Consider the following 24,436-nt stretch of genomic DNA (forward strand, 5'->3'; position numbering starts at 1 on the left):
TTCTGAGACCTCTACAACCCAAATTATAGATTTTTTACTTTCTGAAGACCACTAGAAAGTTGTCCCCCACTACCATAAAAGGATATAGGTCAGTACTTAGCTTTGTATTCAAGCACAGAGGATGAGATCTGCACTTGAACCAAGACATCAATGATGTCATCAAATCCTTTGAGACGTCGAGAGAAGATGGGAGTAGTCTTGGAATTTAGACATGGTACTGAAATGGCTCTCAGGCCCCACTTTCGAACATCTCCACTCAGTATCATTTAAGAAACTTACCAAGATGCTTTTCCTGGTAGCGCTGGCTATTACGAAACAGGTCAAGGTCAATGAATTGCAGGCGATAGACAGGAGAACAGGGTTCTCCGGGAGGGCGCTATCTGTTAATTTTTCTTGGATTTCTTGCCAAAAACGGGGAAATTTCCAAGCCTTGGCCTCACTCGTTCATCATCAGGAGCCTGATGGACACCCTCAGCCTAGAGGAGGAAGGAAGACTTTTATGCCCTGTCAGAGCATTAAAGTACTGCCTTCAGATAACAGAAAATCAAAGAATCTGCAAATAACTCTGGTGTTCTGTAAAATCTCCTTTGCGTCCTGTCTAAGAACGCCATATAATTCTTTTTGAGAAGTCTGATCACTGAGACACACTACTTCAGGCGAAATGTTCTGCCCTCCATTAAAGCTAAAGCGCATGAAGTCAGAGCGGTTGCCCCTTCACTCGCCTTTAGGCATAATTTTTCATTGGAAACAATTATCCAGTTGACATTCTGGAGATGTAAATCAGTATATTTGCATTACAGTACCTGAAAGACACTGAAAGTTTGAAAATTGTTGTACATTGGGTCCTTATTGGCAGCGTGCATGGTGTTGCCGCGCAGGCAAGGACACCCTTTTTTACATTTTTGTCAGTCATCTGGTGCACTTCCGTGACTGTGAAGCTCCCACTAAAGTAGGGTCGATCCTTGGCCAAAACTGCCACACTTTCCACAAGTAAAGGGAGCACCAACCTGAGGTGGCTGCAGTGCTCTCTCACCATGTAATGTACAATAAGCACTGTCGCAATGCTTCCAAACTGGCTATTTTAAGTCATTACTTGTTATTAATGTCTTGAAGTAGCATATGTCCATGATTCCCACCTCTTTTAATGTGGAATTGGCTGTATGTAATTGCTCTGTAAGTCACAATGTAAAAATGATATTTTTATGATAAAATAAGATTTTACAGAAAGCTTAAAACAGTAATTTTAGAATACTTTTAAAGAGAAACCATACAATATTTTTGGATGTTTTGACTGAAAAACATTACAGTGTCTTGTTGTCTAGCAATGACTTTCTGGTTTTCAGGTCAGAAACCCCAAGACATCTAAGCAAGCAGATCAGATATGGCAATGGTGCCTCAAGAACCCTCAAAGCAATCCTGGGCAGGAAGTGATGCCCACTCTATGCGCCAAGGCTAGAAGTGATGCCCGCTCTACCCACTAGACTACCATTTCTTGACAGTAGTGTCCACATCATTCCACTGGCCTGTCTACTGATGTCTTTTAGGACATGTGAACCTTTTCCTGTCTACTTTTTAGGACATGTGGCCTGTTATCATGTAAACCATGTAAATATACAATATTATATAATAATTCAGGTTTTGTGGCCATTTGTGTTTTCATCATAATTATGGTTTCTAAAATTATGATAAAATTGTTTATAACTGCTTGTCATTAATTTTTAGTAAAAAGAAAAATTAGCGTTTCAATTGCTTGATTGAATAAACCACTCATACTTTCCTTGAGAAATGAAATATTTTTTACATTTTCTTTCAGTTTTTCATTGCCGGAGAAGTGGCAGAGGAGATGTAGAAGACACTGGGAACACCCAACAAATATAAATGGCTGTCTACCATAGTGTCTTGGTGGACAACCTAACAACATGTATTACAACCATGTACTACTTCTTAGATTCTTCGGTGGCAATTTACAAGTGAGTCCATGTCCTTTTTACCTAGATGTTTTCTCTACAGGAACTATATAAGCTCAGGGAGATTTATACACATTATTATACAAGCTATATATGATATCATTGGCCTTGTTGATAGAGTAAAAACTGCTTAGCAATAAGAAACTTATATACCTAAGCCTGTTTGTATATATACCTAGATTTCAAGTTACTGTATGTTCTTTTTTTTTTTTTTTTTTTGCAAAATGTATAGTTTTATTTGTAAAGATCATGCAGTCACACGAACCTATAGATACATCCTCTATAACAGCTTGCAGACATGCTTATATTTTCCATTATACCATTCCAGGGGTGTGGGTTTGCTGTGTAGACCTTGATTCAGGTGTAAATACTGCTGTGTATAAATTTTTCCCAACATGCCCAGCAGGCAGTAGTCAAAACCTGTAGAGACCAATTGACTAAAAAATAAAATAAATTTATTTTATCAAGATTTTTTACTTGTTCCATTCCAGATATAGGCCATACAAGATTTGATAATGTATTGCTCATAAACAATTTGATTTTTACCAAGATATTGGTCCCTTACAAATTTAGTTTGAACTGCCGTGTCTGTGCACCAGTTGAACCACGCACACATTGCACTGAAAATGCACACTGCTTTTATAAGACCACTATGCACAGTCTGAATGCACCTCACCTCTCCTCCACAATATAGCAAGTGTGTGTTCAAAATTGCTTGCTACCAGCACACCAAGTATTGGCCATACATTGGTCCAGTACTGGACTTCCTGACTTGGGCTCAGTACTACCTAATTGTCAGAAACATTGGTCCAATTTAAATCTGGCACCAGTTTCTTTGGGCCAATTCATACAACCCACAATCTTCCCAGTGTATGTGTTGGAAAAGTACAGGAACAATGTTAGAGTACCCCCTTTGCATTATTGGGTAGATGCTGGCATGATTACCAGTATCCAATTTATGTTCCACTGTGGCTGCTATAATCAGTTTTAAATTATCAGCCGTGTTTCCGAAGTACGTGCTGCATAAGGATTGGGAAAAATAAGGGGATCCAATTTTATGCATTGGTTAGACAATGGAATAATGAATGATACCCAGTCTGGGCTTCATAAAGGAATTCCAATGGATGACATTTTTGGGTAGCTATTTCAATAACAAAATCCACTATTATGTTTTACACGAATAAAGGTTGCTCAACAGTGTTCTACACCTGAAAGAACCCACTGGATGAAATTTTAGAAGCTCCTGTTACTTACTTGTATAAAACATTATTGTGTAGTTTTATTTCCAAGCTTTAGCTACAACAGGGTGATGTACAACATAGACAATACATTTCTTTTGTAGTTTTCTAAGGAAAAATTTTACCCTTCTGTATCTGTATATTGCAATATTCATCCAATTAATTTTTGATTAAAATACTATAGGGTGATGGTGGCAAGTATCAAGTAGTAATTGTAAAAACTTATTTTTTAATATAATTTAAATGCTTGTATGCAGATAAATATCAGTCGATAGGAAGAATTAATACTGTGTTTAAAGTTGTCCTTAATTTAATATCTAATTTCTATGGAAAATATTTTATAAAACTTGGTGATATCAACTTTGAGGTAAAAAGCACCATAAATTACAGCATACACTGAATAACCACAGAAAAGAATGATACTATAGTAGATTCACATCAACCGTGCATCTGATGTCAAGGCCAGTCCCTTACGACGCTCCTGATTGGTTGGCTGTTGATCAGTCAATCACGGGGCTGGAAGCTTTCAGTCTTTCTCGAGAGTTCACATAGGCAGGATGTATGTTCCACCTCTCCTGAAAGACATACCTCAGGAGAGATGGAACACATCCTGCCTATGTGAACTCTCGAGAGACAGAGTTTCCAGCCCTGTCACTGGCTTATCAACAGCCAATCAGGAGCGTCGTAATGGACTGGCCTAGACATCAGATGCACAGTTGATGTGAATCTACTATAGTACTCTACATCAAATCATTCATTTAAATCAAGTCAAGGCCACCACACAAAAAATTAATAAATAAATTAATCAAAAGCCTGACAAGTTGCCATAACTCTATTAAGGTCAAATTGAGTTGTAAAACAAATGACATGAATAGTTGACTACAGTCATCAGAAGCACTGTACACTTGTTCCATCAGAATCATGTTGTTGAAACAGAGTGGAATTGTCATCATGATTTTGCTAACTAAGCGAGTCGTTTGGTCTCTTTCTACCGAAGTATCGGTCACCTGCATTCCTCAGGTATACCATTATTGTCTTCCCTACTTCACTTTCATCAGTTGCCAATTGGGTCTTGTTCACCAGAATATCTGAAAATGATAATCAAAATGAGTAAATTGCATATATGCAGTACTATGCATAGTCCAACAATATAAAAATATAAAAGCCTTTATATTCAGTTACTTATACAACTATTATTACAATCAAGTTAAAATCTTGGTTAGAAAAGCATTAATCTATAAACCCAAGGGCTCCAGTGGGAAAAGCAAGCCTATACAAGGAGTTACAAGGATTAGGATGTCTCAAAGACTTATTAGTCCATCCAAGGAGACATCTTGTGTTCACTTATCTCTGAAGCAGGTTTTACTGTTCATTCAGTGTCCTAATGATTTTGTCAAGCTTTCTTTTAAACTTTGCCACACTGTTGCTGTTTACAACAACTGGTTGCATTTTATTCCATTTTACATATATGTGAAATTCCAACAATGGGATGTGTTGTATCTCTTCAGTTCTAGTTTCCATCCACTATTTCTTGTCTGGTTTTTGTTTAATGCAAATAGGTTACTGTCCGTTGTTTCTAAACCACACATGATAAGGGTCTCTAGTCGTCTTAGGTAACCTATTTGCCTGATGGATGGAATTAACTTTGTGGCTCTTCTTGTACCCCTTTTAACCTATTTATGTAATTTCTTAGTGTTGGTGACCAAAACTGTACTGCATATTCAAGATGAGGTCTAACAATTGATGTATAGAGCTACAGCACCATTTCCTTGTTTCTGTATTTGAACTGCCTCTTTATGTATCCCACTAGTTTCTGTGCCTTCTTTTCAGCTTTTATGCAGTTTTGTGGATTTTAAATCCTTGGTAATAGACTTCAAGATCCTCTTCTTGTTCTACACTATTTATGTCATTCCTAAGCAGCATGTAGTTGGCATGAGGGTTGTTTGTTCCTATTTGTAACATTTAATACTTATCCAGGTTAAAAGGCATTTGCCATCTTTCTGACCTACACTTATCAAAGTTATAAGGCATTTGCCATCTTTTTGAACACACTCCTATTTTCTTTAGATCATTTCTTAAAATTTCCACTGTACCTGGACAAGACCAAAAATGGTGCAACTCTGTGTACTCTCAAATAAGTGAACTCCAATCCAAGACAGTGGAAGACCTTAGTACAGAGGCTATGACAGTATCCAAGTTTAGAAAACGGTTATGATATCAGTGTATCAATTCATTCAAGTAACATTTTGGGCTTTAATTTTGGTGTTAACATCTGCCAAGGTTAAATGATATTGGTACTTATGGTTACTGTGCTTTAACATTACACTGCAATTTTATAATGGCTTGATTATTTATTTTGCATTACTATTAAACCTTATTCAATATGTGGATGTAATACAAATGCAACTCATCTCTTGAAGATTTCACATAATGTACTTATATTTTGACTATCTACTAGCATCCATGACACTTATCTCTGAAGGGAGCTACTGGCGTCAGTGCACCTCATTCGGTGCAATGTAAGCATTACTTAGGGTTCTTCGCAGTGCCCCTTTGGCCCCTAGCTGCAACTACTTTCATTCCTTTTACTGTACCTCCGTTCATATCCTCTTTCTTCCATCTTACTGTCCACCCTCTCCTAACAACTGTTTCATAGTGCAACTGCGAGGTTTTCCTCCTGAACACCTTTCAAACCTTATACTGTCAATTTCTGTTTCAGCGCTGAACGGCCTGAGTTGCCCCAGTACTTGGCATAATGCCAAAATTCGATATAAATAAAAATCAAATCCATGACACTTCACTGCATCTGCATCCCCATCTGAAAGCTGGCAATTGGCAGTACTATAATGCCCAAAATTACACACTGAAAAAGCCAAACCCTACACCTAATAGCACCATACATGTTTACATTAAACATTACTCACTTATCATAATTTTACACAATGTTGTGTTCTTGAACCCTTTTTTGCAGGTATTTGTTTTTGTTTTCCAACCAAGACGACCTTCCCAGTTGAATTCATACTGAAGTCCACTTGTCATGCAAAGGTCAACCATGTTTTTAACAGCTGCTTTGACGGTTGCTCCCCCAAGAACCTGAAGTCGACATGCCTAGAATATTCAATAACAATGGTTATACAAAAATTTTTGATAATTAATAGTAATGATATCTATCTACACACTATGGCCTTTTCTTATTTTTGGGGAGTGTCAAAATAGAGTGAATATAATTATCATCCAGAGAAACACATTAACTGGTTAAGAGCTAAATCTAAAAACCACAAGGCATCAGCATGGAAACCAGCAAAAGGGAAACCTCTTACAAGGTTACAGTCTCCTAGCAAGAGCATAATCTCTAAGAACCAATATCTCTTTTCTCCTGTAAATCCTGGTTCCTTTCGGCATACAATAAAACAAAATTAAAAGATTAGTTTTACCAGACCTGCTCTTCTTGAACTGTTCAAGGAGGTACAGTGGCCTCCAGGTTTTACAAGTTTCACATTTCCATGGTCCACTTTGTCACAGATTTTTGTGGACTAGTATATGATTCACTTTTCAACGGGGAACTTTTACTAATGTGCAAATTTTTCTATGGGTAGTATCTCTAAAATTATCACATTCACTTTTTTTTTGTAAACCAGCAAACACTGTTAATTCACCAATTACTGTACTTTTTTTTAATTAAAATATAAGTGAGAGAGAGAGAGAGAGAGAGAGAGAGAGAGAGAGAGAGAGAGAGAGAGAGAGAGAGAGAGAGAGAGAGAGAGAGAGAACATGGATTCTGTAAGTGAAATAATGTTTCATTGATATTTTGCTGTTTTTTTCTTATTAAAGGATATCTATACTATTTGAGAGCGATAAACTGGTTTGTACATCAAAACTAGCAAAGTGTCTAGCAAAGTGTAAATAGTTTTTGTAAGAGAAATGATGAATGTTTCATTAAAATTTTTTTTTATTAAAGATATATTATATATAATATATAATATATATATATATATATATATATAGATATATGTAATATATATATATAATATATATATATATATATATATGATTATATTTAGTATATATATATATAAATAACTGATAGAGAGAGAGAGAGAGAGAGAGAGAGAGAGAACTGGAGTGACGTTGAAGCAGTGACTGCCTGGGGAGGAGAACTGAAAGGCACTATGGCTGGGACGAGAATATTAACAATTGCCAAGTACAGTAAGTCCTCGGGTTACGCTGGTCTCGACTTACGATGTTTCGTGGTTACGAACGCGCCCCCATAAAAATATAAAAAATAATATTTTGCGTCGTTCCGTCTTACGCGGTTTAGCGTCGTAAGCAACGTAAACAAACGCGAAACTAGTTCCAGGCGCACGGCGGAAGAATACGCTTTGTGGGGGAGAGGACGGCGTCGCTTCGCTACGCTCATTCCTCGCCCATACGCCATTTTGGTTGTTTACACTGCCTCTCTCTCCCTCGTGTTGTATCGTTTTTGTAACTTTTTGCTCTTTGTTATGGCTCCCAAGCGCAAGGCGGACTCTTCTGATGGTAGTGCATCGAAGAAAAGAAAGGCCATCACCATGGAAATTAAAGTGGACATTATAAAGCGATCTGAGAAGGGAGAAACGCCAACAAACATTGGCCGCTCGCTTGGCCTTAGCCTTCGACCGTTGCTACCATATCAAAGATAAAGAGCGCATCGTTGAACATGTGAAAGGATCTGCTCCTATGAAAGCGACAGTGATAACTAAGCAGCGTAGTGGTCTAATAATTGAAATGGAAAGGTTATTGGTGCTTTGGTTGGAAGACCAAAATCAACGGCGTATCCCAGTCAGCCTTATGGTGATTCAGGAGAAGGCGAAAAGATTGTTTGAAGCGTTGAAAAAAAGAAAAGGGGGAGGGAAGTGAAAGTGAAGAGTTTGTGGCTAGTAGGGGTTGGGTTTATGCGATTTAAGGCTCGGGCCAATTACCATAACCTTAAATTGCAAGGTGAAGCTGCTAGTGGGGATGAGAAAGCAGCGAGTGAATTTCCTAAAGCGTTGTCTGAGATAATTAAGGAGGGGGGTTATTCTGCTCAGCAAGTGTTTAACGTAGACGAGACAGGTTTGTTTTGGAAACGTATGCCTAACCGCACTTACATCGCCCAAGGAGGAGAAGTCAGCACCCGGTCATAAAGCCAGCAAGGAGAGGCTAACTTTACTTCTTGGGGGTAATGCTGCTGGCGACTTCAAACTGAAGCCCTTGTTGGTGTATCAGGCTGAAAATCCAAGGGCACTCAAGGGCATTTGGAAGGGTCAACTACCAGTAATTTGGAAGTCCAACAAGAAGGCATGGGTGACACTTGCAGTGTTTGAGGACTGGTTCGTAAACCATTTTGTTCCAAGTGTGGAGCGGTATTGCGCCTCCAAGGGTATCCCCTTTAAGGTGTTGCTAGTGCTGGACAATGCCCCTGGACACCCTGCCCAGCTGGGAGACTTCAACCCTAATGTCAAGGTGGTTTACCTTCCACCTAATACCACGGCCCTTTTACAGCCTATGGACCAAGGAGTGATTGCTTCGTTCAAGGCCTACTACCTACGAAGGACAATTGCTATGGCTTTACAGGCAACTGAAACCAAGAAGGACTTGACTCTGAAGGACTTTTGGAAATCCTACAACATCCTTGATGCTGTAAAGAACATTGCTAATTCCTGGGAGGAGTTTAAGCAAACAAACATGAATGGTGTCTGGAAGAAAATTTGTCCTCAATTTGTGAATGATTTCCATGGGTTTGAGGACACAGTTCAGCTAGTTGTCAAGAACGTTGTTGCCCTGGAGTAAGGAAATCAATTTGGAGATGGAGGTTGATGATGTTACAGAGCTGCTGGAGTCTCATGGCGAGGAGTTATCTGCTGAGGACCTGATACAACTGGAGAAGCAGATAATAGAGGAAGAAGAAGAAGCACCCACCCCAGAGCCTAAGGCTTTCACAAGGCAGGACTTGATAAGAGGTTTTGCAGAGTTGCAGCAAGCGTTGTCAACTTTTGAGGCTCAGGATCCCAACTTGGACAGGTTCACTAGGGTTTCCAGAGGCGTCATGGATTTGATGCAGTGTTACAAGGAGATCTTGGATGAAAAGAGGTCGCTCTCTGTTCAGACTAACCTGGAGCAGTATTTTAAGAAGGTAGAGAGGCCTGCAGGAGATCCTGTACCCTCTACCTCAGCTGCCTCTGCTAATCCAGACTCGCCTGCCCCACAATCTCCAGCACCTTCTGAATGTTCTGCTAACCCAGACTCACCTGCCCCAGTATCTCCAGCACCTTCTGTAGGTTCTGCCTCACCTAAAGACTCACCTGCCCCAACATCTCCAGTAGTATGTTCTGCCTCACCTCAAGAATCACCTGCCTCAGCATCTCCAGTACTAGTATGTTCTGCCTCACCTCAAGAATCATCTGCCTCAGCATCTCCAGCAACTTCTGGAGGTTCTTTTTCTCTTCACTAACCTCCCCCAGTCTCTCCAGCACCGCAGCTTCCTCTCCAGTGTGCAAGCCAATCAAACTAATAAAGGTAAGGAATTGTTCTCTCGTTGTTATTGATAGGTATTTACATTAAATCATGTGGTATTTTTCAATGTTCCGACTTACGCTGAAAATCGTGTTACGATGCATCGTAAGAACGGATCAACGTCGTAACTCGAGGACCCCCTGTATATGAAATTCAGATTTTAAATATTTTTTACGATGATTAGAGAAACATCAACAGTGATAAAATGATAAAATATTCTCTTGTAAACTGCTATAATGTGTGATAATCATATAAACATAGTCAACAAAACCTGTAATGAAATATGGTACAATAAATCAGACAAAGCAAAAAATAGGGCAACCATCCTCCATGATCTGTCTGAACTTGCTGGATTTGTTTTTTTTTTATGTTTATGGTAAAATCATTTATATTTTCATTAAACGGATATGCACAGTACTGACATACAACACAGAGAGAGAGAGAGAGAGAGAGAGAGAGAGAGAGAGAGAGAGAGAGAGAGAGAGAGAGAGAGAGAGAGAGAGAGAGAGAATTTTCCTATTATGGCTGCAGCACAAAACTAAATATTTTGTGAATGAATAGTACATTTATGATAGAAAATTATTTGCTAATTACAGTACCTTATATATTTTTGTCTTTTGTTTATGCTCTGAGAATCAGGTGATGATGGTTATAATGAAAGAATTATTTGGGAAAATAATTAAGTTGCTATAAGAAACTAATTTGTTAATGGAATTATTTTTAAAATTGTACATAAAAGTTTGTGATACAGTAATTTATAATTAATTTATAATTCATTGAAAGAAAGAGAGAGAGAGAGAGAGAGAGAGAGAGAGAGGAGAGAGAGAGAGAGAGAGAGAGAGAGAGAGAGAGAGAGAGAGAGAGAGAGAGGGGCTTATATGTCACCAGAGAAAAACTGCTACAATACTGAAGCCTTGGAGGTTTTAAGTTGCCTATGTAATAAGAAATTTGAATGCATTTTGAATATTTTTATGGTGAATGCATTAATACAGTAGTATACGTAAATGGATTTTGCTGCGTTTTCTCTTTAAAGTAGTACTAGAGAGAGAGAGAGAGAGAAGAGAAGAGAGACGGAGAGAGAGAGAGAGAAGAGAGAGATAGAGAGAGAGAGAGAGAGGAGAGAGAGAGGAAGAGAAGAAGAGAGGAGAGAGAGAGAGAGAGCGAGCAGAAGAATTTTTAATAAATTTATGGGAGATGGTAAGGAGTAACCACAATACAACATAAACCAAGAACTTAGTGTAGTAAATAATGTTCTTTTTTCATAAATGTATTTGTATGTAATCACAAAAATACTAACATGACATAGCATAAAATGTAGGCACAGAACGATGTGCAAAGTTACGTAAGCCACAGAAAACATGAGTCTGAATGGGAGGGGATACTTAAGAAGAATAAGTTGTTGGCTGGCACATAATTTTGCAACATGACTTTGAAATTATATTAGGGTGTTCTGGGATTATATTTTGAGGTACTTATATCTTTATTTGAACTGTCAAGTTTGTCGATGAACTGTTAAAATAGGTAGTTATTCGTATTTTAGGAGTGTATATAGCCTACTTTGTAACAGTAGCAGGAGAGAACTGAAATGTAAGGTTACTTTGGGATGATGTTTAGGGGAGTATTTTTATTTGAAATTATATTAAATTGTTTTAGTATGATAATTTAAGGTATATTTTTGTTTTAACTATCAAATTACGCAGTGAAATGTTAAAATGGACAGTAATACGCATTTTAGTTTAAGGAGTATTGGGTATTTGGCAGTTATAAGCAATTTAGAGGAGATTTTTGCATTTCTGCGGCAGGTTCTGGAACCTATTTCAGCGTAAAAGTGGGGGAGCACTGTACTCTTTATGGTTAGGTTTTAGTACTGTAGTGTAATAAACACTGTGTATAGCACAGTAACCGACAACATGTAGCTTACCAGTGACTTTCTGAGGGCACAATCCCCATTAATCTGTTGTTCAAAGTCTTCAAAGTCTACATAACTTTTTATTGGCAGTAATCCATCCAGCAGGGATACATCTGGTCCAGTGGGTGGAGCAGTCTGACTTTCTTTCAAATTTTTGACAATACTCAGCACCATTTCGAGAGTCTTCTGCTGCTCTTGTAATCTACTTTCACATCTTGCCACTGCCAGCATAACAGGTCGTAAGGCTGAAAAAGAAATTAACATTTTCTAATATCGAATCATCAGTGTTAATTTATATACACACATGTAATTCACACTCAAATCTTTATCATAAATAGTCTCACCAACATAAAGCAAACAAAAGTTGATTTTATTGGTTACAGGGGTACTACCATCTGATTCACAGTAACATATTTCAGTATGTAAGTATGTAAACTGTACCATCTTCCAAGCAAGATCGTAATACTGCTTTGGGCATCTGTGTTGATGATGATGATGATGATGATGGTGATGTTAACAAACTATACATGGCTGAATATTTTCTGCTGCTCCCTGGACACCTAGTTTCTTCTTCACCCTCTATTTCTGGTGGCTCAGGCAAGTATCTTTTCTTTGGCTTGGGTTGTTGAGGGATAGATGAATCCGAGTCATCTTCAGAGTCATTATGCGTAGACTTTATTCTGGGAAAAAAAAAAGAAATAAAAACCAAGTCTAGCAGGAGTGCACTGTATCAGCAAGTATCTCATCGTTCTGACTTCTCATAACTGAAAATAGTCACCTGGACAATTAAGTAATGTATAAGTGGTAAAGTATATGAATATTTACCTTCTTCGTCCAAGGCCATAATTTCCTTCTCTCTGGATACCTGATGCATTGTTAGCATTCCTTGCTAGAAGGCGTCCAGCATTGTAGTCTCCTGAAAACCAATAAAATTCTTAAAATCACTTTTGCTACAAAATTTTTTAAAAGTAACCATATGATGCCCCTGAGGTCCCAACTGCAATCAGATTGCTTTCTCAGTAGACTAAAGATTACTTTACTGTCTCCCCGAAACTCTACCTGATGGGCAAAATGAAAAATCACATTAAAAAGTTTGCAATATAGCAGGGAAAAGTGTTACCAAAGATTTACTACTTACTGCATTTTGCCAAGACTTTGATGGAATGAATACTCCATGCATCTCCTGGTTTAGTCATCTCCTTAACAGCCTTTGTCACCTTCAATTTATTTTTGAAGTTTGGCCAAGAACATTTTGTTTCTTCATCCTGTAGCCAACATGTAGGCACCAATTCGACTTCATCTCCACTATCAGAATATTTGAAAGCTACCACTGCAAAGTCTTCCATCTTTATCTCTGACAAGGGTCTGTATGCAAGAGTGGGAAAGCAACAATGGGGTAATAATAAATATTTACATCCAAACAAAAGCTTCTATCAGTTTTCTTCAGCAGACGGAAAAAGAAACCCACAAGATTACCGAGTATAACTTGTTTACCTGTAAGTATTTACAAAGTATTTTACTCAAAACTCAAGTACTTTTAGGACCTAACTGTGGCCCTTTCTCAAAAGATGTGAAGGTGGCCAGATATGGGAAATTCTTTATAATTACAGTGCTAGAAGCAGCTCGGAGTGGTTCCCCACAAACCTCTGTTTGGGCTGCACAGCCCTATTGCCAAAAAAGAGAAACTTTACATCACTAATTATAAATATGTGGTGGTACTTGTGGACAAGAACAACTACATACAGAGGATATGACAGTATACTCAAGCAGAAGTAAATTTCAAAGGATTTTCTATTATTATTAAAGACATATGTTTATTTATTTCAAATTCAGTTCCAAATATTTCATGGATTATTAGTGCATATATGGTATATAATTACTTAAAACTATAAATCACATGAATATTGCTGTACTGTACTTGTAAAATACTTAATAGTACTTTATTTTTCAAGTGCACTTTGGTCAAACAATTTTTAAAATCTAAGTCACAGTTATAAAGAGCCTACTAAAAATTTAGTGCCCAGTGCTATAGGACAAGTAGGCAGTCACCGATTTACGACAGTTTCTGCTTACAACGTTCCGAGGTTATGATGCTTTTCAATTATATTCATCAGAAATTGTTTCCAGGTTTATGATGCATGTTCCAAGGTTACGATCTGACAAGAAATTTGACTCCAAAAGTCAATATAATCAATATTTGATGGTTCATTTTGATGAAAAATGGAATAAAAATGCAGTTTACATAGTTTTTAATACACCCAAAACATTAAAAGTAAGGTTTTCTTAGGATTTTTAACGATGTTCCGGCTTACGACGCATCTCGAGCAGAATACTCGTCATAAACTGGAGACTGCCTATTACTTGTACTTAGATCAATGCCATCTAGAAATCAAGCACACCTCCCTACCTCTTGGTAATAAAAACTAATATGTAAAACATACCTTATAACTCTTCAATGGCTAACCAAGCTGGGCAGATGCAATAACATGTCAGGTGGTAGCATTCACAATTGTCACTTGAATTTTCAAGGGGTAGTTTGCTCAATAGCAATATAAAATTTGTTACTATATTATAAAGTTAGTTATGGTTTATTTCCTAACCTAGGATTGTGTGGTGAATTTTGCAGTGACTTCTAGACAAGGACCAGCACTTTATAGCCAAACCTTTACTGTGTAGCCTAGTTGTGAGTAGTGCCAGATATTTATGCCCTTATGTTCTGTATGTTGAAGTACTAAACGTTTTGTTTTTTCTGCATTATGAAATATCATGAAAAATTATATTGTTATAATACAATAAAGTTTCATACATACTTACCTGGCAGATATATACATAGCTAAGACTCTGTCGTCCCCGACAGAAATTCAAATTTCGCGCCACTCGCTACAGGTAGGTCAGGTGATCTACCGGCCTGCCCTGGGCGGCAGGACTAGGAACCATTCCCGTTTTCTACTCATATATTTTCTCTTCCACCTGTCTCCTTGCGGGGAGGCTGGGTGGGCCCTAATCGTATATATCTGCCAGGTAAGTATGTATGAAACTTTATTGTATTATAACAATATCATTTTCATACAATCAACTTACCTGTCAGATATATACATAGCTGATTGGCACCCTTCGGTCGAGGGTAAGAGACAGCTACTACTGGAATAGACAGGTAAACAACATCTGTTGTAGGTATAAATAAAAACCTTGGTTCCTACCTGATAGGTGGTAGACTTCGTGGTGTTTTGCCCCGTAGTCTGCATCACCTCAAGAAAACTTTAGCGAGATATGTGATCTATGGCCAAGAATTCTTGTGGAACTGCCGAAGGGGTCTTATCCACTTACTCGGCAGAGCCTGAAAGGACTTTGTCAATGGGTGCTGATCCACTTATATGACAACACACCTTATTAAGGAGCACACAACCAATCCCGACCACCTGATCCTAACCACCATGTTAGTATTAAAAATTGCTCCGAGTTATCCCCAAACTCTTCGCAACAACCGTAACTCAAACCAAATTGCACACGCACACAATAATTTTTCCACAAAAAAAATGATACTCATCTACTAAAAGATATCACAAGAGTTCCTTACTGAACGGAAGTGACTGGCCGCCTGTGCGGTAATCTGCACTTGTTCAGCAGAAAGTCTAGAACATATCTATTAGACTTAAGTAGTAAAAATTAAGGATTGTTGTTAGCTCCTGTACCCAGGATTGTGCCCGCAGACACAAAAGGACCTAAGGAAAAACATTTTTCATAGGTCACACGCACGTCCTTCAAATAGTGAGAAGCAAACACAGAATTACATCTCCAATATGTCGCTTCCAAGATATTCTTCAGACATATTTCTCTGAAAAGAGAGAGACGTCGCCACTGCTCTCACTTCATGAGCTCTTACTCTCAGGAGTTTGAAAGAATCATCCGTGCAAGCCTTATGAGCGTCCGTAATTACGTTCCTGACAAAAAAGGCTAAAGCATTCTTAGACATAGGTCTTGATGGATCCTTCACCGAGCACCAAAGACTTTGTCTAGAACCTCCCAACTGTTTCTTTTTCTGTAAGTAAAACTTTAATGCTCTTACTGGGCAAAGAGACCTCTCCGGTTCCCTGCCGACGAGACCCGATAAGCCTTTTACCTCAAAGTTTCTCGGCCAGGGATTCGAAGGATTTTCATTCTTCGCCAAGAATAATTCCTTGAAGGAACAGATGGCTGAATCTATATTGAACCCGACTTTGTCACTAAGGGCGTGCAGTTCACTAACTCTTTTCGCCGTCGCCAGTGACAAAAGAAATAAACATTTTCTCGTTATATCACGAAACGAGGCCAAATGTAGGGGTTCAAATCTCTCTGAAGACAAGAACTTAAGCACTACGTCTAGATTCCAGTTAGGGGGAGAAGTAATCTTAGACTTCTTGGTCTCAAAAGACCTAATCAGATCATGTAGATCTTTATCGTTTCCCAAATCTAGGCCTCTATTCCTAAAGACGGCCGATAGCATACTCCTATAGCCCTTTATCGTGGCTACGGAGAGACGCGATTCTTCTCTCAAAAATAACAGAAAATCAGCTATTTCTGTTACAGAGGTACTGGAGGAGGACAACTTCTTCGACTTACACCACCTTCTAAAAACTTCCCACTTGGATTGGTAAACCCGGATAGTGGAAGTTCTCCGGGCTCTAGCGATCGAGCTTGCTGCTTTGCTAGAAAAGCCTCTCGCTGACAAGTCTTTCGATAGTCGAAAGGCAGTCAGAGCGAGAGCGGGGAGGTTTTGATGAAACCTCTCGAAGTGTGGTTGTCTGAGAAGATCCTTCCTTTGTGGAAGGGATCTGGGGAAGTCTACTATCCACTCCAGCACCTCTGGGAACCACTCTTGAGCTGGCCAAAAGGGGGCTATCAGGGTCATTCTTGTCCCCTTTGAAGTCACAAACTTCCTGAGCACTTGCCCCAGAATCTTGAATGGGGGAAATGCGTAAACGTCTACCTGAGACCAATCTAGCAGGAAGGCGTCTACTGCTAGAGCTCTGGGGTCTTCCACTACTGAACAGAAGACTTCCAGTCTCTTCGAGAGGAACGTGGCAAAGAGGTCGACATGAGGAGTCCCCCAAAGAGACCAGAGATTCCGGCAAATGTCTGAGTGGAGGGTCCATTCGGTATGAAGGACCTGGTTCCTCCTGCTCAGCCTGTCCGCTCTCACGTTCCTTACTCCCTGAACGAACCTCGTCAATAGAGAGATGTTCCTTTGCGATGTCCACAACAGCAGGTCTCTTGCAAGTTCGTAAAGGGCATACGAGTGAGTACCTCCTTGCTTCCGAATGTATGCAAGGGCGGTTGTATTGTCCGCATTCACTTGTACTATTTTGTTGCTCACTAACGGTTCGAAGCTCTTTAGAGCTAGGTGTACAGCAAACAGCTCTTTGCAGTTTATGTGCCAGGACACTTGAAAGAGCATTCCAAGTGCCTGACACCTCTCTCTCTTTCCCAAGGTTGCTCCCCAACCTTTTTCCGACGCGTCGGAAAACAATACAAGGTTTGGGCTCTGTATTTCCAGGGAAGTACCCTTGTTTCCCTCAGTGGGAGTAACCAACCATTCTAAATGGCGTTTCATCAGAACTGGAATGGGGAAAACCTGTCCGAGAGAATCCTGTCTTCATGTTCCACGATCTTCTGAGGAAGAACTGAAGAGGACGGAGATGAAGTCTTCCTAGAGGAAAGAACTGGTTCGAGCGAGGAAAGAGGTCCCTAATAGGCTCAACCATTCCCTCGCCGAAGTACGTTCCTTCCTTAGGAAGAGAGAGACTTTTTCTAAACCTCTCGTTAGTCTCTCTTGAGAAGGAAATACTCGAAAACCCCGAGAATCCATCCGAATCCCCAGATAGACCAAGTTCTGGCTGGGGATCAGTTGGGACTTCTCGAGGTTCACGAGTAATCCTAAGGTCTTTATCAGGTTTAGTGTCACAGTCAGGTCCTCCAAACACTGTTTCTCTGATTTTGCTCTGATAAGCCAGTCGTCTAGGTACAGAGATATACTGATTCCTTTCAGATGAAGCCATCTCGCCACATTTTTCATAAGGCTCGTGAAAACCTGAGGCGCCGTAGACAGGCCGAAACACAAGGCTCTGAATTGGAAGATCCTTCCCCCCGTCATGAAACGGAGGTACTTCTTCGACGAAGGATGGATCGGGACGTGAAAATAGGCGTCCTGGAGATCCAGAGACACCATCCAATCCCCTTGGCGAAGAGCCGCAAGGACTGAAGCAGAGGTTTCCATGGAGAACTTCTGTTTCTGAACAAACTTGTTCAGAGCGCTGACATCCAGAACTGGTCTCCAGCCCCCCGAGGCTTTCGCAACCAAGAAAAGACGATTGTAAAACCCTGGGGAGCTTTGATCCAGCACTAGTTCTATAGCTCTCTTGTCCCACATCTGATCCACCATTTGTTGAAGAGTATCTTTCAACACAGGGTCCTTGTAATTGGCGGACAATTCCCGCGGAGTTGACGTCAGGGGAGGATTGTCCAGGAAAGGAATGAGGTATCCCTTCTGAAGCACAGACATCGACCAAGCGTCTGTGTCTATGAGAGTCCAGGCTTCCGCAAACCCCCGGAGCCTGGCACCTACTGGTGTTTGGAGGAGCGCCACTTCACTTACCCTTTTAAAGGGACGGAACGAGGCTCTACCTCTCTTCTCGGTCGTTTTCCTTTTAGCGGTAACTCTAGCGGGAGGGCCTCCTCGAAAGGGCCGAACAGGAGTAGACACACCTTTCTTTTCTCCCACCATCACTGGTCTCTTCTTCCTGGAAGATTGCAGGAGAAGATCCTGTGTTGCTTTCTCCGTCAGAGATCGGGAAATATCCCTCACCAACTGTGAAGGGAACAGAAAGTCAGACCTAGGGGCGAATAACAAGGCTGCTCTTTGCGAATGGGATACTGCTTTCGTCAAGAAAGCGCTAAAAACAGATCTCTTCTTCAAGAGACCTGCTCCAAATAAGGAAGAAACTTCCCCTGAGCCGTCCTGTACCGCCTTGTCAATACAGGACAAGATTGCAAGGAGTACGTCCGGATCTAGCCCTTCAGGGGCATGAGCCTTCTTGGACATCACCCCAAGGGACCAATCTAGGAAGTTGAAGACTTCTAGAATGTGAAAAAGTCCCTTGAGGAGATGATCCAACTCTGAAAGACCCCAAGTAATCTTCGCAGTATGAAGGCTATGTCTCCTGGATGCATCTACCAGACTGGAAAAGTCAGCTTCAGCCGAAGCTGGGAGAGTGAGACCCATATTCTCCCCAGTCTGGTACCAAATCCCTCTCTTGCCCGTAAGTCTAGCGGGAGGCATGCAAAACACTGTCCTTACTAGCTCTTTCTTGGTTAGCATCCAGCTATCCAGAGACTGAAGAGCTCTCTTCATAGAAATCGTCGGTCTCATCTTCAAGAAAGCCGACAACTTCAGCGTCTTAGAGCAAGAGAAAAGAGAACGAGGCGAAGGAGGAGCGGCAGGGATCAAAGCATCTCCGTCCTGGAGGAGGAGAGCTGTCAAAACTTTGTAGTTAGACAGCCCTTCTCTGCGTGAGTCTCGTCCTCTGAGTCCTCTTCTAAAATCGGATCAGAAGGAGAAGCCACTTCCCGTTCCGGGTCTTCCTGTCCAAAAACTCTCTCTACGGGAGACAAACTCCTAATAGGAGAGGGGCTAAGAGAGTGTATAGAGCTCCTATGCTTGGCTGGCTCCTCGTACTTGGCTGGCTCCTCGCGCTTGGCTGGCGCCTCGCGCTTGGCTGGCGCCTCGCGCTTGGCTGGCGCCTCGCGCTTGGCTGGCGCCTCGCGCTTGGCTGGCGCCTCGCGCTTGGCTGGCGCCTCGCGCTTGGCTGGCGCCTCGCGTTTGGCTGGCGCCTCACGCCTGGCTGTTGCCTCGCGCCTGGCAGGATCCTCGCGCCTGGCTGACTCCTCGCGCTTGGCTGGCGCCTCGCGCCTGACTGATGCCTCGCGCCACCCTCTAAACTCTCGCGCCTGACTGACGCCTCGCACCTGGTTGGCGCCTCGCGCCTTTCTGGTGCCACATCCTTGTATGTATGATGCTTGGTCTGGCGCCTCACGCTTGGCTGAATCCTCACGCCTGGTTGTTACCTCGCACTCGGCTGAAGCTGCTGGTCTGGCAGACGTATCCCATCTGGGAATATCCTCGCGCCTGTAAAGCGTTTCTCGCTTGTCTGACGCTCTAATCCTAGAAGACGCATCTCGTCTGTAGGAAGCCTCGCGCTTGACTGGCGCGTCGCGCTTGTCTGGCGCCTCGCGCTTGGCTGAATCCTCACGCCTGGTTGTTACCTCGCGCTCGGCTGAAGCTGCTGGTCTGGCAGACGTATCCCATCTGGAATATCCTGCGCGCCTGTAAAGCGCCTTTCTTCGCTTGTCTGACGCTCTAATCCTAGAAGACGCATCTCGTCTGTAGGAAGCCTCGCGCTTGACTGGCGCGTCGCGCTTGTCTGGCGAATCAAAATCGTCCAAAGAGTCTCTATCTGAGTAGATCTCAAACGACTCACGTCCCACAGGAGCCTTACTCCTGGCGGGAGAAGGAAGACGAGTCTTCTTGACCGGAAGTCTCACGTCTTTCTTACGAGGGGGATCCTTCGAAAGGACTCCTACCAAGGCGGACAACTGTTCCTGCACCGCCAAAATGATCCTCTTGGAAGCCTCTCCTGCGTCTTCTTGAATTGGAGAGGGAGACCTCGAAGGAGTTTTGCCCACATCATGGGACGTCAAAACCCTCTTAGCCTTCTTGATGGAAGGAGACGCTTCTTCCGAAAAGCGTTCTGGGCTAGAATCCAACACAGGATCTCTCCAGTGCCTTTTCAGGGGCCTCTGGACCAAGTCCGAATCCTTACCACCCCTCGTTTTAGGAGAGGGCGAGAAGCGGACGAAGAGAAGCACTCTCTGAGGACGCTTTTCCTATAGCGGTCCTGAGCAGTCTGTCTATTTACAGAGCCTGCTGAAGGGACGCCTGACCGGGGGGAATTCTCCACAACCTCCGTACGGCTTTCGACTTTCCTTCTCCTCTGGGCTTGGGAGCTTGGAAGAGGTCTAGGCCTGGGAGCACTCACTTCACTATAATCACTTTCACAGTCCTTACCTTTCATGGTAGCCATTTTGGATCTCATCCTGTGAAGAGTAGCTTTCAGTTCAGCAATTTCCGAGGCCGAATAATGAATGTAGCCGGTGAGGGCCCTGATACAGCATTAGAATCATAAATAAGAGAAGAGTTAGAATCATCCAAAGGCTCAATAGGCCTTGTACTACTACCCGCAATCTTAGATGCAGCCCTTCTGACTCTATCCCTTTCTAACTTCTTCAAGTAAGAAGTTAGAGTCTTCCATTCCTCAACATTCAACCTCTCACACTCATGACAGGTGTTAGAAAATAGAACAATCAAAAACCCTTACATTTGCGACATACAGTGTGAGGATCAACCGAAGCTTTCGGTATCCTCACCTTGCAGCCTACATTCACACACATTCTCACACAACCACTTGAATCAGACATTCTTGAAGAAAAATCAAAAGCAAGTCCAAATCCAGTCCACAGTAGCGAATGCCAAAACAACGATCCAGGTACGTCACCAAAAGTCCACAAAAAGATGATCAATTGTCTAGAAAAGCGAATTCCAGTCAAGAGGTGGCAGCAACGATGTTGATACCACCGGCGACAGAAAATATATGAGTAGAAAACGGGAATGGTTCCTAGTCCTGCCGCCCAGGGCAGGCCGGTAGATCACCTGACCTACCTGTAGCGAGTGGCGCGAAATTTGAATTTCTGTCGGGGACGACGGAGTCTTAGCTATGTATATATCTGACAGGTAAGTTGATTGTATGAAAACATTTATTGTACGTTGTTGAACTCTATTCTACCTACCTATAGTTGTAATTGCCCCAAGGACTAAGCCATTTGTCATAATTATAGTGGTTACTTCCAGGAAAGTGAATGTCATTCTTTTCTCATAGCTTTTCTAATAGGTGTAGGATAATTGCCAAATGGGAGGAAAAGATTTTCTGGTTTCATGGAAGCAGACAGTGTACTACAACAGGGTTACAAAATATACTATGGGGTAAGCTTAGCATAAGCAAATCAGCTTCCTGTCTGTAACAGTACCCGTGACTTAATGGTACTACCCAATCTTCCCTCTTCACACATCTGTAGGCTTTCAAACAACTCAAAGACTGATGTCCCGTGACTGCCATAACAAACAAACTTCCCAGACTGCTGGGTTACACTGAGAAGATAAGGATAACAGCACATCACAACTACCATCTAGCTGGTTGATCTTCAAGAGGTTAGTAAGAATGAACAGTGAAGTAAAGGGATGGCACCATCGTCTGAACCACAATGCTCCTAATAAGAAAAATGAATAGTCATCTGCTGATATCTACTCTGTACAATGAGTCAAAGTTGCTTCCCTTGCAGGCAAGGCTGACCTCACAGAAGCAGCTATGCAAAGTTCAAAAGTAAACGGAGCAACTTCAAGCAGCACGTACACGTACACAAGTGTTTATGGGGGAAGTACGAAAATCATAGCCTAACTACTTCTGATTACTTAAGGAAATGCATCAGTTTAACAGATCATGGCGAAGACTAAACTTATACAGTGGTCCCCCCGTATTCGCTGGGGATGCGTTCCAGACCCCCCCCCGTGAATAGTTAGAACTCGCGAATGTTTGGAACCCCTATAAAAATGCTAAAAACAGCCTATTTTGTTAGTTAAAACTCAAGAAAAACCACTAAAAATTTTCATACTTGGTTTTTTTAATAGTTTTATCACAAAACGTGCATTTTATGATGAAATTGATAAAACAAACCAGGAATTTGTGGATATTTCTCATAGAAAAATCGCGCAAATTTTCCGCGAATAATGCGGGGAAACGTTCCCGAGAGAAATCTGCGAATGTGTGAGTCCGCGAATAAGGAGAACGCGAATACGGGGGGCCCACTGTATCTTTTTTTTTTTTTATAGTTTTCTCATAAGTTTTAATTATAGATGGTAATTTTTTGTATCACAATTTTATTACCACTATTGTTTTCACTGTATATTAGCAAGACACTTTAAAGCTTTTGCCAGAAAAACATATTGCATAGACCAAGCTCGGGTATATAAAATAAAATGAATAATGGTATCAGATCAATAAAAAAGGTAAATGATATAAAAAATAAAACTGTTCTTTAAAGGGATTAACTATTTTTAACAACCAGGTTGAGGTTACAGTACATGCACATTTTTTTATAAATGACCCATCATATTCTCCAATTTTAACTTGATCCTACCCAACCAATCACAGGCCTCGGATTCAGGTAGCTTTGTCAACCTTATTCAGAATTTCAATTGTACCCAGCGAACGGTATGGATCTCTGCCTCAGTTATGACCTTACTTTCGTCGATATAACTCTTTCAACATGTGATCACAATTTATCTGTTAACTATTTGGCTATGCACAAAATTTTAAATTTAACATATATGTAGTCCTAGTTGCTTGAGTGAGCTGCATTTAAACATATACTATATGTAACAGGTTCAATTGCAACAAGATCACAAGGAATTCACACAGAAAACAAGTGAGGTGTCATGTGAATATATCAGGACTGAAAGGAACCTGGTTTGAAAAGTCACACCTTAATCTACAACAAATTCTACTTCCTAGTTGGTGTTTTAATTTTGGCAGATTTACTCAGCTCGAGGTAAAATGTGTTCTCAAAACTTTTGAATGAACCATCAATGATTGGTACAACTTTTGCTGCAAGGCCATATTGAATCACATTGAACAAACCAGTACTCCAGTAGGGGGTCCAGGGAAAGTTGTTGAGATTGACGGGGCAAAGTTTGGCAAGAGAAAATTCAACAAAGGGTGATTTATTAGAGGAGTGTGGATGTTTGGGGGTATAGAACGCGAGTCAGAGAAATCGTTTACGGTCCCGGTACCAGACCGAACAAAGGAAACTTTACTGGCTGATATTAAGCAGTGGATATTGCCAGGTACGAGAATTATTAGTGATTGTTGGCCTACTTACGCCCAATTAAACCTAGAGGGCTACATTCATGAGATAGTGAATCACTCATAATTTTGTGGACCATGAAACTGGGGCATCAACCCAGAACATCGAACATGCAGGGAGGGACACTAGGGCTGATGTCCCTAGATATGGCAGAAGGAAAGAATCATTCAATAAGTACTGGGCTTATCACTTTTTCAGCCGACAGCACCCGGTACCTGGAACCTGTTTCACGAGTTTATGTATGCCATCGCCCCCTTATACCCACCTCCAGTTTCCCCTGCTGAAAATAAATGTGATGTCTCCCTATAATTAGGTAAGTTCATATACTACGTATATGTTAGTTTAGTAGAATGCATATCTTATATCTGTAAGAGTGCATAGGTATAATTTATCAGGTAACTGTTTTTGCTGATAAATGGAAGACCGGGCTACTACTCATCATGTCCTAACATTAACTTAGACTTGCCCAAAACCACATGTTTGGACTGCAAATACACCATTGGGAAGGTCTTGTGGCAAATTAGGTTTGATAATGTAAAAGTTAGGAAGCCTAGGCCATTCATGTCTGAACTTATGTTTAACCCTTGTGTTCGAAGTAACTAGTTGAAATAACTACCTCCATTTGGGGATGGCTGAGGCAAAATAGTTTTTTTTACAATGTTAGACGAAACCTATGCTAGCCATGCCTGAACACATGTTAAGCCCGTATCTTCGAAGTAACAAGTTGAACCGGGTCTAGTATGCAGTGTAGCGGGTCAATGTCTCACTCACTGATGTTTCTC

At 41.1% G+C, this 24,436-nt stretch overlaps 2 protein-coding genes across 3 annotated transcripts in view; one reads left to right on the forward strand and one right to left on the reverse strand.

Moving 5' to 3' along the window:
• The window catches only part of LOC135209730 (uncharacterized), a 43,452-nt gene extending 41,034 nt beyond the window's left edge, over positions 1-2,418 (forward strand). Inside the window, exons 5-7 of one of the 2 annotated variants that reach the window (XM_064242498.1) lie at positions 1,344-1,605; positions 1,814-1,970; positions 2,296-2,418. The gene's annotated coding sequence lies outside the window, so the exon portion shown is untranslated. The other variant, XM_064242497.1, reaches the window with a different exon arrangement.
• Positions 2,419-3,509: 1,091 nt separating this feature from the next.
• The window catches only part of LOC135209463 (uncharacterized), a 31,665-nt gene continuing 10,738 nt past the window's right edge, over positions 3,510-24,436 (reverse strand). The window contains exons 2-7 of the mRNA XM_064242125.1: positions 12,784-13,010; positions 12,471-12,561; positions 12,087-12,325; positions 11,658-11,890; positions 6,130-6,313; positions 3,510-4,293 (exon numbers count right to left, since the gene is read on the reverse strand). Coding sequence (XP_064098195.1) covers positions 4,166-4,293; positions 6,130-6,313; positions 11,658-11,890; positions 12,087-12,325; positions 12,471-12,561; positions 12,784-12,991 — 1,083 coding nt within the window. The 5' untranslated portion in view covers positions 12,992-13,010 and the 3' untranslated portion in view covers positions 3,510-4,165. The remainder of the gene's footprint in view (positions 4,294-6,129; positions 6,314-11,657; positions 11,891-12,086; positions 12,326-12,470; positions 12,562-12,783; positions 13,011-24,436) is intronic.

This window comes from Macrobrachium nipponense, chromosome 38 (assembly GCF_015104395.2).
Source record: "Macrobrachium nipponense isolate FS-2020 chromosome 38, ASM1510439v2, whole genome shotgun sequence".
Taxonomy (NCBI): Eukaryota; Metazoa; Arthropoda; class Malacostraca; order Decapoda; family Palaemonidae; genus Macrobrachium; species Macrobrachium nipponense.